Source organism: Nicotiana sylvestris, chromosome 2 (genome assembly GCF_000393655.2).
Source record: "Nicotiana sylvestris chromosome 2, ASM39365v2, whole genome shotgun sequence".
Taxonomy (NCBI): domain Eukaryota; kingdom Viridiplantae; phylum Streptophyta; class Magnoliopsida; order Solanales; family Solanaceae; genus Nicotiana; species Nicotiana sylvestris.
In genome coordinates this window covers 55481084-55499031 of record NC_091058.1, presented here as the reverse complement: position 1 = coordinate 55499031, position 17948 = coordinate 55481084, and the positions used below count along the sequence as shown (strand labels likewise).

The window sequence follows — 17948 nt, the reverse complement described above, 5'->3', positions numbered from 1 at the left end:
AGAAGTAATCAGTTGCGGCCAAAATGTATAGATGTCCACCAGAAGACTTTGGCGATGGACCAACAACATTCAAACCCCAAGCATCAAATGGCCAAGAAGCAACAGTTGGGTGTAATACTTCAGGTGGTTGATGTATGAAGTTAGCATGGAATTGGCAAGCTTTACACCTTCGAGCGTAATCTAAACAATATTTTACCATGGTTGGACAATAATACCCCATTCTTTTTATGTGGAAATGAAGTTTTGGCCCAGATTGATGCGCACAACATACTCCAAAGTGTGCTTCTTGCAGGGTTTGAAGGGATTCATCAGTACCCAAACAACGTAAGAGCACTCCATCAAATGATCGTCTATAGAGTGTATTCTTGTAATAAAGGAAACGAGGGGCTCTCCTTCAGATTTCTGTCTTCCTTCGGGGATTTTCCAGCAAATCCCCATAACAAAGATAATCAATTAATGGTTGTCGCCAATCTTCAATTTCAACCTCAAGAACGGAAGCAAGATGCTCAACTTCGCTTTCTTCTTCCTCATAATCATTTGGTGGAGGAACTAACCATCTTTGGCAAACAACGACTTGTGTCTGATCAGGCAAAGATAATGTAGAAGCTAAGGCTGCTTATGCATCAGCTCTCTTATTTTCCTTTCTCGGCACGTGTTGAATAGTTACCTCTCAAATCCAACTTACCAATCTTTGAGCATCTTTGTGATATGGCACCAACTCTGGCTTTTTGACCCCATAGCTACCCAAATCTGATTGATTACTAACTTGGAGTCTCCAAAAACTTGTAGTTGCAATTGTTTGAAATCCACAACCATTTCAAGCCCAAGTATGAGCGCTTGATATTCAAAAACATTATTGGAGCACCGTTGTGTCATAGTGAAAAAAAAATGGCAAAATTTCTCCTTGAGAAGTGATAAACACTATTCCAGCGCCAGCTCCTTCACGATGTGCAGTGCCATCAAAATACATCTTCCAAGGAGGATGAATTTCTATGACCATTGCATCGTTATCAAGAAACTCCTAATCATCTAGAATTGGATGGCCAGCTAGGAAGTCTGCTAATGCTTGTCCTTTTACCGCCTTTTGAGGAACATACACAAGTTCAAATTGTTGAAATTGGAGGTACCACCTAGCTAATCGATCACTTAGGACTGGTTTAGACATGACAAACTTGATAGGATTCGCTCTTGAGATGAGTCGCACAACGTGAGCTTGGAATTAATGCTTCAGCTTCTGAATGGAGAAGACAAGTGCCAAACATAACTTTTGAATAAGTGAATACTTGAGCTCATTTGGCGCCATCATCCTACTCAAGTAATAAAGTACATTTTCTTTGCCTTCATTGTTTCCTTGAGCTAGAAGCGCTCCTACTGACCTTTCTTGTGCTAAAATGTATACTATTAATGGATTTCTAGGCATGGGGGCTGTCATTACTGGAGGTTTCATTAGATAAGACTTAATTCTTTCAAAAGCATTTCTGCAAGCTTGGTCCCATTCAAAAGGAACCCCTTTCTTCATGAGGCGACTAAATGGTTGGCATCTTCTATCCAGATTCGAAATAAATCTTCTAAGATATGCCAACTTACCTTGTAAGCTTTTTAATTCATGAATATCCTTAGGCTCAGGCATTTTCAAGATAGCATCCACCTTAGCTTAATCAATTTCGATACCTCGGTGTCGAACAATAAAACCTAGGAACTTCCCAGAAGAACTCCAAAGGCGAACTTCAATGGATTCATTCTGAGTTAGTATCTCCAAAGCTGTTCAAATACCATCCTCAAATCTTGCAAGTGATCTTATTTTTTCCTTGACTTTACCACCAAGTCGTCAACATAACACTCCACGTTTTTATAAAGCATGTCATCAAAAATATTTTGCATGGCACGTTGATATATATCACCAGCACTCTTCAAACCAAAAGGCATTACCTTGTAGCAGTATATACCTTTAGGGGTGAGAAAGGCAGTAAGATCTTTATCCTTCGGTGCCATGCAAATTTGATTATATCCAGACGAACCATCCATGAATGACATCGCCTCGTATCCAGTCGTGGCATCAATCATGAGCTCAGGGATAGGAAGAGGAAATTCATCCTTAGGACAAGCATTATTTAAGTCCCTAAAGTCAACACAAACTCAGATTTGGCCATTCTTCTTTCTTACAGAGACGATGCTTGAAATACATGCAGGATATTTTACTTCACGAACAAAACCAGCCTCAATTAGCTTGTTAACTTCAGTTTCAATCAAGGGAACCCATTCAATTATGAAGCGACGTTGTGCTTGCTTCACAAGATGACCACCTCGTTTGACAGCAAGATAATGAACAGCCACATTGGGGTCTAAACCTGGCATTTCTTTGTAGCTCAAGGTGAATACGTCTTTGAACTCCTTAAGTAGCTCAATATATTTGCTCTCTTCATCTCTAGTTAGAGAGGCACTTACATATGTGGGCTTTGGATCTTCAACTACACTGAGATTGACTTCATTTAGCGCATCAACTGTTGTTTTCACCCCTTCTTCAAGCTCAGGTGGTGCATATTTAGTGTCTTCATCCTCTTGAGGATCACCATCATTGAAAGATATGTGATGACATACATGAATATCAAGGCACTTTTCCTCGACTTCCGTATAAGATGAAGCATTTTGTTCATCATGAATGGTGATATGATATGATGACCCCACACTTTCTTTATCTTTCTCCCATTTTTTAATGTGGACTATAGTAAGAGCCTTTGCTTTGAGGACATCTCCGCACGAAACTACAAGTTTGGTCAAAATCTCCTTTTTAGCAAAGATAGGTGCTCCAATCCCTTTATAACTTCCATGACGCTTGTTTTCCTTCTTCAGTGGTCCCAACCTATTAAAGATTGAGGTCATTGGTTTCGTAAGTCGATCAAACACAGAAGGCTTCTTATTAAGCGTCGTAGACACTTTTTTAGTAGTAATGTAGTTACAACTTGCCCTTGTAATAGAGATACGGATTGGCGGGGGTTGTTTGTAACCCAATCCTTCACGTGATTGATTTAGTGGGTGCCTTTTATCCATCGTCATCTTTTGAGTAGGGTTTGAAGCTTTAGGAGGGAGCTTTCCCAACTTGGATGGTTCATTGGGATCATATCCAACTTTTGCTAACAACTTGTAGGCGTTTGGGTCAAAGCCCTCATCTATGATCTTTGTAGGGAGTGCTAGATTTAGAAGCGAATTGTGGTTTGATGATTTCACGAACCCTTTAAGAACCTTTGTAGACGACTTAATTGCTTCAATTCGCTTGATAGGAAGGGTCAAGTCTCCTAACACATTACCTTGTTGTTCAGAAGATGGATTTTTAACCTTCCTTGTGTTATTTCCTGCAGTATTATGTCCATGTTACGCTCCGCACTATTATATTACGACGATGTTATACGTTGTATATTGTGCATTGAATTGTCGTAAGATAATTGACATCAGTTCAAGGAAGATTATTTGGAGATTATTAGTATTTTGCTATTTCAAACAAGTGATGAGTAAATCTGTGAAGGTGAGAGGGTTTGTGAATCGAAGAAAATGAGTTTCGTCGAAGTTTGACAATTTGGGATAAAATATGGTCTGAGCTATAATACCCGACATTTATGGACTAGTACCATACAAGGTACCACATGAGCATGATAGTAAGGTGTATAAGGTATGTTAAAAGTGAGTAGTATTTTAAGTAATTTGAGATAATTCGTAATTATATGGATAATTGGGTAATTATTGATTTTTAGTAGGAGGTTAACATGTAATTAAGGTTGTTGGATAAGATTAAGAAATGATGGATAGGGACTAATCTCCCAACTTGGCATCAAGTCTCAGCTAATTAGTGACTCTTGTTTTATGTGGAAAGTTGGCACATTTAAGAGGGTTATGTGGCTAAGTCACCACATGAAGTGGGGCCCACACCCATTCAAGTATAAGACCTCTCTAAATTCAAAGAGAGGTACATATATCAACATTTTAAGTAAGGATATTCAGCCAATTCATACAATTATATGATATCAATGTGAAGTTGATACAACAAAATTCATACAAGACTACTTAGTACTATAGCAACGTGAGAATTGTGATTCTAAGGAAGTACGGTGCAATATTTCTCAAGAATATCATACGGATTTTTCCTTACTTTGACCCGTCGTTACGTGTTGTCGCAATTGACGTGTGTTAAGGGATTGTCAAGAGAATCGGCTCAGGTATATTAAGGCTATCCCTTCTTTCTTTTTGGCATGATCCATACGATACGAACGAAACGAGAAAATGCACAACTTCCATAAATGACTTTATTCATAGAAATGCTAGAGATGCTTATGTTCTTGATTCCCCATGTGTCCTATTATTCTATCATCTATTCATGGGTCTCATAAAATACGTAAGTTGATAAAGTTTACTTCATGATATTAATCAAAAGCATAATGGTCTTATGACATTCCGAAAGATTTTATTGATGTACTTCTCATGCATTGCATTCATTTATACATATACATTGACCCATGACCAAATGGTGTTATATACACCTATATATGTATGTATATATGTATATATATATATATATATATATAGATGATCATGACGAGCCCTCATAGTAGACGAAGTTAGTATTCAGTGAAGGATTGGTAAGACTCGACCTCTTTCAGAGTGCAGCCGAGTCTATGAGTCATCATGTCAGAATTTTGCTACAGACTTATAGGTAGGCCAGTACCCTGTCCCATTTGATGTCAAATACTCTTAGAGGCTTTGTAAATAGAGATTCATTTTTTATAGTATGTTAGAGGCCTAGACGACCCATATATATTCATGTTTTAAGAAAGATGGTTCATTGATACAGTGCTTTCCCACTTATAGTTATACATTACAAGTCATGGCCATGTTGGCCTAGTTACCAATGACAGTACGATAAAAAAAATATATTTCGCTGGTACTCTATTGAGTAAGGCACCGGGTGCCCATCGTGACCCTTCGATTTGGGTCGTAACAAAAGTGGTATCGGAGTAGTTCTGTCCTAGGAAGTCTACAAGTCGTGTCTAGTAGAGTCTTGTTTATGGGTGTGTCGTGCACCATACTTATAAGCAGGAGGCTACAGAGTATTTAGGGCTATCACTCTTTCTTCTTACTCTAGATCGTGTGGTAGAGCTTAGTCGTAGATATTAAAATTCCTAAATTCTATTATATTCGTAATACAAAGATACCTACATCCAGAAGGACGGTTAGTAAGAGATATAACTGTGGAAGTGTTGAGTTAGAGGAACTCGAGTTTGCATTATTCCTATGATGGATAAATATGAGGTGTTCAGCAAAACATGTGTGTACTAAGACGTGTAAGCTTCTTGATAAGGAGCCTTAAGGTAAGAATATCTCTCCACCCATGTGGTAAAAGACAATGAGAGATTTAGAATATAAATACAAATTTCAACAAGTAAAAGAATCAAGGTAAGAAGGATAAGAGGTACCCAGTTAATGAAGATTAATAGTATTTACAATTCAAGAGAAATATAAGCGTTTTGAGTTACCTTCAATTGTAATAGAGGTATGTACAATTGGCCACACACATCTCAGTTATGCTCCATGGGAGCCAATAGATATAGTTTAAAAGAAGGGCGGGATATTAGAATCCAATTAGGGTTAAAGTAACCCAAAATGTTGGATGGATTGTTTGCGTTAATTGACATTTCCGAAGGATATTTCAAATGTGCTAATAGATCTCCTTATGAGATACCTAGATGGTGCACTCTAAAATAGTACAGCTAGATATGAGTACTACAAAGATAGGCACTAGAAGCCTTGGAGGGATAAATATTACCTTAGTGTGGCTCCCGTCCCTAGTAGAGAAAGAATGTTAGGCAATTCGAAGAGCCAATGGATGGAGCAAGGGGAGCTAAATGTAAAAGAATTTCTTGTTCGAGTTTTCAGAATAAAGTGATAGAAATAAGAAGAGAGTTAATGAAGTATTATGAGTAAGATGTGCTATATGGATGACAACGGTAGATAAAAAAAGACAGTATTACAGAATCTATTGTCAAGGGAAGGAAAAGATGAGAGGTGACAGGCCTTGAGACAACAAAAGAGTATAGGCCATACAGTCATATCCTCATTTCGAGAAATAAGTTCGTGCCTCTAACGTGATTACCAGAAGGAAAAGTTAGATCCCAGAGTAATAGAAATCAGTATGGACTGATGAACAAGATAAACTAAACATGAATTAGGGACTGAGTGATTTGATGATGGTCGACATCATGAGAATTTCATATTGTGTTCCGGCGATAATAGAATAGACCACAAAAGAAGATTCACAAGAAATTTAAAGAATGGTTATTCAGGAAGACGCTTCCCTAAAACAAGCAATATAAGAAAAGTTAAGCTTAAGGGACTGTATGTGCCAGTTACACTAGGTGTCTCCCTCGTGATCAAGGAATTTTGTTATCCTTGGTACAGAAGGATTACCGGAGGCGAGTAAGGGTCATTGATGAAGTGAAAAGACGCCTAAGAGGAAGAGGTAAAACGTCTATAGGTAGCTCGTCATAACACTAAATCTTAGTACTCCCCTAAAGGGGGAAATATGGTGTGATGTGACATTAAGTCAGAAATAAGTGGTTCTAGTAACTATGGAATGGTAAAGGAAGAATGCGATAAAAATGAGAAAGGTATGATATTGCACTTATTCAAATCCTACAAATATGCTACGATTCTAGAACATTATGCAAACGCGACGTTAAGGAGGAGAAGTAAGAGTTCCTGCCCGAGATGTTATTGATAGATAAGAAGCCAGTGCGGGATGCAAGTTAAGACAAAGGAAATGACCCAAGAAAGATTATGCGGAACATTGATATAAGAATGGGCCAACGAGTAATTAGTAGTTGATTCAAGAAGAATCTAGTCACGACTAGACAAGAGGTTACAGACAAATCAGCAGATCATGCAAGATAAACATAGTGAACCCCAACATGGGAAATTCAGTCTCGTAGATATGACATCGAAACCCTTGAGAAATATTCAGATAGGAGTTGTGATATTTAAAGGTATCGTATGAGTATTATAGAAATAAAAGAGAATGCCACTGGGAAGACAGTCAAACCTTCAGTTCAAAAGAAACCGCACGAGCACAAGTGCACAGAGGTATGTAACTACGGATATTTATAGGCGAGTAAGAACATCGAAAACTTCTTCGGGTATACAATATAACAAGCTCGCGGCTTTAGAAGAGTCAGAGGGTCCTCCCTAAGTATTACAATGAAAAACTAGTTGAGGAAATAAGGAAGAAGGTTGCAACGTAAGCATAGTGTTACATCTCGCATTTTCGTACGTTAAAAGTTTCGTCTTCAGTTAGTTGACGTAGACTCGGGGATGAGATCATCTTGAGGTTAACATATTTACGCTATTTATAACAAGCGATAAGTAAGTGTCATAAAGTATAAAGGGTACACGAATTAAAGAAAATGAGTTTTGTTGAAGGTGGCTAATTTGGGATAAAATACGGGTCGAGCAATAATACATGATAATTATGAACTAGTACCATTCAAGGCACCATATGACCACAGTAGTATAATGTATAATGTATATTAAAAAAATAAATAGTATTTTTAGGTATTTTGAGATAATTCTTAATTATACAGATAATTGGTTAATTACCGGTTAACGGGACATTTCCTAATTAATTAATAAATTATGAGATAAGCCTAACCTCCCCCCCCCCAGAAATGTAACGTGGCAGCATTAGCTAGCCTAGAAAATAACTCTTTAATCTTCTTGAATAGGTGGCTATCTAGGATTTATTTGGAATTAATAAGTAAAGACTTATGATAAGTCTTATCTCATTCTTTATTTAGAAAAATGATTAGAACGTCCATTAGTGATTGGTAAAAATCATATATCATTCTTCTTAGTTCAAAATACGTTAGGAGCAGAAGCTAAATTCAATTCACAAAAGCTTCCAACGAGAATTTGTTGGAATTGTAGTAAGGAAAAATTTTGCGGTTCTAAAAGAGTACGGTACAATCTTATCCAAGAATATTATATAGAGTTTTTTTTTATATAGAGCTTTTTCTACTCCACGTATGTTAAGGTCATCCCTTCTTTCTTTTTGGCATGATCCAAGTTATACAGAAGAAACGAGCAAACGCACAGTTTTTTTAAGTGACTCTATTCATAGAAACACTAGGGGTCTCTATGTTCTTGATTCCCCATGTTATTATATCTTTTGTTCATGGGTCTCAGAATAATACACAATTGAAAAAGTTTATCCGAAAGGAATATTGAGATTATTACATATTTTTCATACATTTCATTCATTTATATATGTGCATTGACCCATGACTAGATAGCGTTATATATACGTCTTTATATGTATTTATATATATATATATATATATATATATATATATATATATGGGATATGGGAAAAAGGTTACAACGTTATATACGTACCACCACCTGATCAATTGGTATATGTTGATGATGTTGCCCACAGTGGCCGAGACGATATGATGGGATGCCCTCAATGGCTTGATGATATTATGTACACCCATAGCTATGCATGACACGGCATTTATATGCATGTGCATGATATTATAAATGTTATAGAATTTACAAAGTTGTTTAGATTTACAGATGGATTTCTTTATTCCATGTTTCATCTGTGTCTTTTACGTATTGATTTTCATGCATTACATACTCAGTACATTTTTTGTACTGACGCCCTATTTCATGGGGCATGCGTTTCATGCCCGTAGGTGCAGGTAGGCAAGCTGATGGTCCCCCTTATTAGGATCCTTGATCAGCGAGAGTTGGTGTGCTCCACTTGATCCGGAGCTGCTTTGAATTTTGGTAAGATATGCTTATATATATATATATATATATATATATATATATATATATATATATATATATATGATGTGGCCCAGTCCCGTCTTTGTATAGTTGTATTTCTATTAGAGGTCTGTAGATAGTGATGTACAGTTCGATAGTATATGGACTTGTCGGCTTTCATTTTTGGGTATATACTTGTCTATATCAGCCTTGTCGGCTCGCCTACTGTACTCCGCATGTATATGTACATATGCCTTTTTGGTAGGTTCCCTTCATGTATGTTATTCTCGTAACTCAGCAGACGTTATTCAAGTTTATATCTTAGACGCATGCTTAGGGGTGTTCGACAGGTAGGACTCGGGTGCCCGTCGAGGCCCATCGGTTTGGGTCGTGACACACAGTGACCTAAAAAGGAAATGATCATGTAAAAAAAGTCTCACTACAACATTGTAAACACTCCATAAGAAGTGGCATCTACCGTGGCTAATGATCGGGAAGTAAAACCAAAAGTAGGATTCGAGATCATATGAGTTTCACGAAAATTTTGGCATGTGCGAGAACTAAGATAAGCTAAGTATGTACGAAACAAGGGGAAAAAAGACCAGGAAAGGTAATAGCTTACGTTTAAAGAAAACTGAGAGGAACAAAAGGAATTATTCGATCAATGATCCAGAGTTAGTACGTTATAAATACACTCAAGATTTCAAAGTATTATCCATGCAACATATATGTTGACAATCATACAGCCGTAGAAGATTCCGTATAAGTTACAAGAAAGAATTAAGCCAGGTCATAGACAAAGGATTAAATTGTTAGAAGATTGTATCATGGATATTCCATAGCATCCATGTAAAGCTAAAGTAATGACTAATACCATGAGCCATAGATCGGAAGATAGCTTAATCCTACATAAAGGCTGATCAGAAGGAAGAGAAAACTAAAGAGTTACATCAACGAAGTAAATCAGGAGTCTGATTGTTGAACCTAGAAAATTATAGAAATTGTATGTGAGAACATGGCAGAATCACTCTTAATATCAGAGGTGCAAGAGAGATAATACAACAACCATATTCTATAATGGATCTACAAGAAAGCCAGTTAGAAGAAGTACCAACCTTATAAGAAGTCAGTATGAAGCTCTCACCAGATTGTGTATACACCAGAGGTGCAAGTATTATAATAGAGCTTCAAGTTGTGAATATGAATTACACATATGTGGAAAGGAGGTCATGAAAGAGATAGAAGATATGATGTGAGATTTTAAGGTAAGTAAGGTGAAAGTGAACAACGTACGAGATACTCAGATGCAGAAGGTTGGGAATAGTCCATACTTCGGATAGAAGGCTAGAAGCGCTAGGATTCAGTATCAATAGTGGCATCGACACTGGCATATCTTCTAGCCTATGATTTCTAGGTACCGAGAGATCTAGTTAAGAGAGTAAATAAGAGTTAGAAACGATGTGATGTCTCGCTTGATGTTCCAGAATAACAAAAGGAAATCTACGGTGAAATCTTGTTGAAGGAAGGTTGCGAGTAGTATAAATAGATATGTATCGATCGCAAGCTAAAGTATAGTAAAGCAACAAAGTTTTATGACAAGAGTAATGATAATAAAGGTCGAATGAGAAGGTGATGAGAATGGATAAATCCTTAGTATTAAGCCCATGAAAACAAGAGAGCTTATGGTTTCTCTAAGTTATAGAAGGCTCGGTATAGCCTAAATAAACTCAAAGGAGTCTAAGACTAGTAGCATTTAGAAGAGATGGAGTGCTGCCCTGGTAGTGGAATAATGGTGTAATTGTGATAGATAAAGGATGACGTTTGGTACTTCGATTGAGTAATGATTTAAGGAATTATACAGGATTAAAATACTCACGTAAGGTGAATCACATTGGGATACTATGAAATACGGTTATGGAAGTATGGTATCGCTACCAGGTGGATCACTCTAATTATTTCAAATGTTCCCCGATGAGACGTGAGCCCTAGCGAAAGTGTTACATAATATATCAAATTATCTGTGGTAAATTATAGATCAACATTAAGGTGAATCAATAATGGATGGATAAAAATTACAAAGTATGAGATGAGATTAGGCCATCATTCTTAAGATGAACGGTAATGAAGAAGTATTAAAAGGACTTAGATTTATACAAATAGGATAAGCAACAAGAGTAACCTAGAGTTTGGTAGTAGACCTTAGTAACGATAAATCGAAGTAAGAGTTATGGTATAGTATAACCTACCTTGATGCAGTAAAGTGATACGGATGGATAGCACGGTCTATGAAATAAGGTATAACAATATTCGTAAGTTCAACAAAATACTGAGCAAAGAACTTCAGTATACCTATAGATGCCCATAGGGACATTTTATCAAGATCGGCATATATTTACAAAGTGAGGCATAGATATTGGCTAAAAGCTGGAGGAAAAGGAGAGAAGAGTCGCATAGGCGCACTTACAAGGTCAGTGTCGTACATGCTGCATGATATAAGGTAGCAACAGTTATGATATTGAAAGAATTCCGACCACAAGTCATGGTACGAGAAAGAGGCCTAAAGGGAGGAATTGCCTAGCCTTTGAATTTATTCACAGGACAGTTGCCTAGATGGAAAGGAGAGTACTAAAGTATTCGCAAAAGCTATAGGTTATGAGAATGATAAGTGCATCAGTCAACATTCAAAGATGAATGTTCCAAAGGGGGGAATGATGTTATGCCCCATAGTATTACATTGATGTTACGCTCCGTAGTATTATATTACTATGATATTATACCTTGTAGTATTGTGCATTGAATTGTCGTAAGATAATTGACATCAGTTCAAGGACAAGATAATTTAGAGATTATAAGTATTTTGCTATTTCAAACAAGTGATGAGTAAATCCGTAAAGGTGAGAGGGTAAGCGAATCGAAGAAAATGAGTTTCGTCAAAGTTTGACAATTTGGGATAAAATACGGTCCGAGCTATAATACTCGGCATTTATGGACTAGTTCCATATAAGGTACCATATGAGCATGATAGTAAGGTGTATTAAAAGTGAGTAGTATTTTAAATAATTTGAGATAATTCTTTATTATGTGGATAATTGAGTAATTATTGATTTTTAGTGGGAGATTAACATGTAATTAAGATTGTTGGATAAGATTAAGGAAATTATGGATAGGGACTAATCTCCCAACGTGGCAGCAAGTCTAAGCTAATTAGTAACTCTTGTTTTATGTCTAAAGGTGGCACATTTAAGAGGGTTATGTGGCTAAGTCACCACATGAAGTGGGGGCCACACCCATTCAAGTATAAGACCTCTCTAAATTCAAAGAGAGGTGCATATCAACATTTTAAGTACGGATCTTCAGCCAATTATATGATTGTAACATGAAATTGTTACAACAAAATTCATACACTACTTATTACTATAACAACGTGAGAATTGTGATTCTAAGGAAGTACGATACGATATTTCTCAAGAATATCATACAGATTTTTCCTTACTTCAATCCGCCGTTACGTGTTATCGCAATTGACGTATGTTAAAGGGATTGTCAAGTGAATAGGCTCAGGTATGTTAAGATTATCCCTTCTTTCTTTTTGGCATGATCCATACGATACGAACGAAATGAGCAAATGCACAACTTCCATAAATGACTCTATTCATAGAAATGCTAGAGATGCTTATGTTCTTGATTCCCCATGTGTCCTATTATTCTATCATCTATTCATGGGTCTCATAAAATACGTAAGTTGATAAAGTTTACTTCATGATATTAATCAAAAGCATAATGGCCTTATGACATTCCGAAAGATTTTATTGACGTACTTCTCATGCATTGCATTTATTTATACATGCACATTGACCCATGACCAGATAACGTTATATACGCGTATATATATATATATATGTATGTATGTATATGTATATGTATATGTATATGGGATATGGGAAAAAGTTACGGCGTTATATACATACCACCACCTGATCAGCTGGTATACGTTGATGATTTTGCCCACAGTGGTCGAGATGATATGATGGGATGCCCTTAGAGGCTTGATGATGTTATGAACACATGTACCTATGCACGACATGACATTCATACGCATATGCATGGCACTGTAAGTGTTTCATGATTTATAGAGTTATCTAGACTTATAGGTTAAGTCATTTACACCATGTGTTCTTCCATGTCTTTTATATACTTATTTATGTGCCTTACATACTCGGTACATTATTCGTACCGACGTCCTTTTATTGGGGATGCTCCATTCATGCTTGTAGGTATAGACGATCAGTTTGACGAGCCCTCATAGTAGACGAATTTAGCATTCAGTAAAGGATCGGTAAGACTCCACCACTTTTAGAGTTTAGTCGAGTCTATGAGTCATCATGTTAGAATTTTTCTACAGACTTATGGGTAGGACGGTATCCTATCCCATTTGATTGCAAATACTCTTAGAGGCTTTATAGATAGAGATTCATTTTATACAGTTTGTGAGAGGCCTTGACGACCCATATGTATTCATGTTTTAAGAAAGATGGTTCATTGATACATTGCTTTCCTACTTATAGTTATACATTACAAGTTGTGGCCATATTGGCCCAGTTACCAATGACAGCACGATAAGAAAGATATGTTACGCTGGTACTCAATTCATTAAGGCACCGGATGCCTGTCGTGACCTTTCGATTTGGGTCGTGACACCTTGCATTTGGGACATAGCAAAGAACATGAGTCACTTTCTTTCTTGAAGATGCCACATTCATCTTGTTCCTATCATAAAGCTCCCAATATTTTTCAAAAATCTTTGCGTTGCTAGTTGTGACATCAACCTTTTTTGCAACACTTTTGGTCAACATCACATCACCAACCTTAACCTCCTTCGAGACGTAATTCTTTAAGTCGAATTTTGCATCGGCAAAGTATGATTCAGCCTCAGTAAATGGATTATCATCAGCAACTATCTTCTTTTCGACCCCATCTTCACAGTACTTCAAGCACTGATGGTAGGTGGATAAAACCACTTTGTTCTTGTGTATCCATGACCTTCCTAACAAGATATTATATAAGGTCTTTGCATCGATCACGTGCATCCATGCACTCGAATGCAAATCTCCCATATTTATTTCTAATTTGATAGCCCCTATAACTCTTTGACCCCTTGATTGAACCCTTGAATCATCAAACGGCTTTCACATAGTTCATCCATCGGTATGCCAAGCTCTTTGACAGTACTAATTGGGAGAATATTGACGCCAGACCCATCATCGATCAAGATTCTACTTATTCTCTATTCTCATACAAAGCCAACCATAAGTAGGGACTATTATGGTATGTTTCACCAAGCAAAAGATCTTCATTATTAAATGTGATTTTTGCATCACAAATGTCCAGTTCTTCAGAATTCCCAGTGAGTTTTTCAGGCAAGGGAGGTGGCAGCATGATAGATCCTCCTTCTTTATCTCTTCTTCGTCTATCTTACAACATGAGGGCCTTGATATATTCATAGGAAGCTTGCGGGTGTAACCATCTTGGCAGGAATTCGTCCAATGTCACTGGACGACGTAGACTTTGATAGTGATTCTCCGCCATTTTTGCTTTCTTCCAATTCTTCTTTATCATTTTCTTCTTGGGTCTTTTCACCATTTTTCCCCTAGTCAACTGCTTATTTGACTCCCTTTATGAATTTTTCTTGCAGCATCTCCGCCGAGTCATAATAATCCAACCTTCATCATCAGTTTGATCATCACATGATTCACCTCTCTTGAGATCTTTCTTCACTATTAGTTTATACGCTATAGGGAGAAGCAATTATTTTCTCATATTAATTGGTTCAAAGTCACCAAATTTAATCATATTTGGTGATGATGCGGTTTGGATGTCATCACATTCATTTACTTGGACAAAATTGCAAAGGACAATGGGATCAAGTAAACCAAAAACGAAAGAGACTTGATTCGAACTGTTTTTCTCATGCTCAAGCAAGATTTTTCCTTCAACGGCCAAGTCCATGACTTTCTCCTTGAAGACAAAGCATTTTTCAATAGGGTGGCCAATCAACCAGGTACTTGCAATAATTTGGATCATTATTCCTTCTAGGTTCGTCTGGCCCCGCTTCATTTTAGGTAACTCAATGAGTTTCAACTCAAGGAGTTCTTGAAAAATTATTGGGACATCGGAGTCCAAGAATGGATATTCGTTCGCTTGCATTTCCTTCAGAGTTAACTTTTAGCCAACTTTATCCTCTAAGGACGTTATCTTCACACTTTGATTCTTACTCACATTTGTAGTGACCTTTAATGGCGAGGCATTAACATTGATTTGTTGCTCTCAAACTTCGGCACAAACTTGCCTCCTTTCTTTATTTCTTTTTTATCCTTCACTTTGCGAGGTTCATAAATAGGTGGCCCTTGATTTCCACTTGAAGATACTTAGTTCCATATCATAGCACGTGTAGCCAATTCTTCAAAAGACTTAGGATTGATACCCTGTAGGATATAGCGTAGTCCCCAGTACATTCCTTAGATAAACATTTCTATTCCAAAAGTTTCACTAAGTCTGTCTTTACAGTTGAGGTTTGCATTCCTCCATCGATTGATGAAATCAAAGACTGGCTCTTCCTTCCATTGACGCGTATTTGTGAGTTCAACCATACTTATAGTGTTCCTTATGCTATAGAAGCGATTGAGAAATTCATGTTCAATTTGCTCCCAGCTATCGGTGAAACCATCCTCGAGATCAGTGTACCAATCAAAAGCATTTCCTCTTAAGGAACGGACAAATTGCTTGACAAGATAATCTCCATAGGTTCCAGCATTATTACAAGTTTCGACGAAGTATGTAATGTGTTGCTTTGGATTTCCTTTTCAATCAAACTGTTAAAAGTTTGGGGGTTGGTTACCTGTAGGCAGCTTGAATCTATCAATTTTTGCAGTGTATGGCTTTGCATATGCGAGAGAAGACTTGGCAGCAACATCGTACTTATCTTTGATGGTTCCTATGATGAAGTCTTTCAATTGGCCAATGTGAATAACCCCATAAGATGAAATCTGAAATTCTTTAGGAGTCGTTGTTTGCCTTGCAGATAAGTCTCCTTTATCTTGCATCATAGGGAGCTTTCGAGGTACATGACTTGAATCTTCTTCCATCATGCTTTTCACTCTATCTGTCAGCTTGACAATTTGATTATCTTGATCTTGAATATGCTTCGTCAACCCCTCAATTGCCTTTGTTAAATTTGCGAGTTGTTCTTCAATAGTTGAAGTTTTAGTAACCATTGCTTGGATAACTGTCGTGGATGGTGGAGCAAAGCATGGATTTCTCTTACACCAAACTTTGAGTGGAACAACTCACGTGGAGTGTTTGGTGCAAATCTAGTAATCAAGACAACAACATCATCCTCTGTGATGAGATTCTTAAATCTAGATGGGCTAAGTAGAGCCAATATCTTCTCAACAATTTCAGCAATGTTCACTCCTTCTTCCAATTCAGTTGGAAATGATCTTGCCCCCTTTGAGAATTGAAAATCAAATATAGGAACTGATGCAGACGGCATTTGAAATGTTTGTTATCCCAACAAGTTTTCTATATTCCTAGTAACAGGTCCTACGCTTTCCATAGTAGCATCCAACAAGTTTTCCACATCATATGAAAACTTGGAATCCGTAGCCTTAGCAGTAGTGAGTTTGAAGTTGATCTTCTTAGGAGCCATTTCTGTGTTCTTGAAATTTGGTAATTTGAAGAGATGAGAGGTAGAGATTGTCTCACTGGGCGTGCCAGAAAATTATAACAACATATTTTCATGTCAAGAAAAATAAATAATCAAGACTGGAAAATTGCGTAACAAATGTCGTATTTAATTTCAATAAATAATGAGTGTTACAATCTCTCTGGTATTCCTCTGATTCTTCAAGAATGTAAACTATCTTGATGAACTTGATTTTGGTTTTGATTCATGGGCTTGTAAAGCTTGGTCTTAAATTTCCTTCTTGAACTTGAATTTGGATTTGATCACGAATAAGTAATTTGTTCTTGAACACCTTGGTATTTGATTTGGCTTTATTCTTGATCTTGAACTTGAAGCTTGAGTGCTTGAACTTATAGCTTGTAGAGAAATCTATAGTGTTTGATCCATGAGCTCTCTGCTTGCTTCTTGTTATCATTTCTGGTGTCTTCTAGCTTTATGAGACCTATATTTAAAGTTGTATGAGGTGGGGTATGTAACGACCCGACCGGTCGTCCCGACCGATTGTTTTGAGTTGTAGCGCGTCCTTAAGTGGTTTGAGGCCTTGATCAGCTTCACCTCAGGTATTATGACTTGTACGCATGGTTAGAACTAGAATTTCAGAAGTTCAAAGTTGATTTGGAAAGAGAATTCTCATTTCTAAAGCTTTAAGTTGGAAGAATTGACTAAGGTTGGATTTTTGAGTAAACGATCTTGGAATCGAGATTTGAAGGTTCCAGCAGGTTCGTATGATGATTTCGGACTTGGGCATATGTTTGGATCGGGTTTGGATGACCTGGGTGCTTTTGCCATCTATTGTGGAAGTTGTCATTTTGGAAGAAATTCATATATTTGGGTTGAAGTGCATTTTCAATGTTATCGATGTCCGTTTTGGATTCCGAGTTTGGAAATAGCTCTGTATGGTTATTTTGGTATTGGGAGCACGTCCGGATATGGATTTGGAGGTTCGTAGGTCATTTCGAAGTCATTTTTCAAAAGTTAAAAATTTGAAGGTTTGTGAGAAGTTTTACTGGGAGTGGACTTTCTTATATCGGGGCCGAATTCTGATTTCGGAAGTTGGAGTAGGTTCATAATGTCGAATGTGACTTGTGTACAAAATTTGAGGTCAATCGGACGTGATTTGATAAGTTTTGGCATCTAATGTAGAAGTTTGAAGTTCTAAAGTTCATTAAGCTTGAATTGGGGTGCGATCATGATGATGTTGTTTGATGTGATTTGAGGCCTCGAACAAGTTCGTGTCATGTTTTGGGATAGGTTGGTGTGATTGGACAGTGTCCCAGGGGCCTCGGTTGTGTTTCGGGTGTGTTTTGGGTCATTTTGGGCTACGTTAGATGCTGATTTATTGAAATCTGGTGTTGTTCTTCGCGTTCGCGAGGATCCTCTCGCGTTCGCGAAT

The 17948-nt window shown here is 37.2% G+C and overlaps 1 protein-coding gene across 1 annotated transcript; it reads right to left on the bottom strand.

Moving 5' to 3' along the window:
- Positions 1-394: 394 nt before the first annotated feature.
- On the bottom strand, positions 395-13928 carry LOC138884930 (uncharacterized). Its single transcript, XM_070165804.1, has 4 exons — positions 13418-13928; positions 2200-3350; positions 1930-2094; positions 395-580 (listed from the first exon to the last, which is right to left on the bottom strand). Exons 1-4 carry the CDS (start codon positions 13926-13928, stop codon positions 395-397), a joined length of 2013 nt encoding a protein of 670 aa, XP_070021905.1.
- Between the last annotated feature and the right edge of the window lie 4020 nt (positions 13929-17948).

Bases quoted from the DNA above. Each gene is read 5' to 3' on its own strand.
- LOC138884930 (XM_070165804.1), bottom strand. From the start codon at position 13,928: ATGGGAGATTTGCATTCGAGTGCATGGATGCACGTGATCGATGCAAAG. The intron at 3,351-13,417 runs GTAACTGGGCCA...ATAATACTGCAG, and splicing joins TTCTTATCGTGCTGTCATTG to GAAATAACACAAGGAAGGTT. The intron at 581-1,929 runs GTAATGCCTTTT...TTGCCTGATCAG, and splicing joins AAGGTATATACTGCTACAAG to ACACAAGTCGTTGTTTGCCA.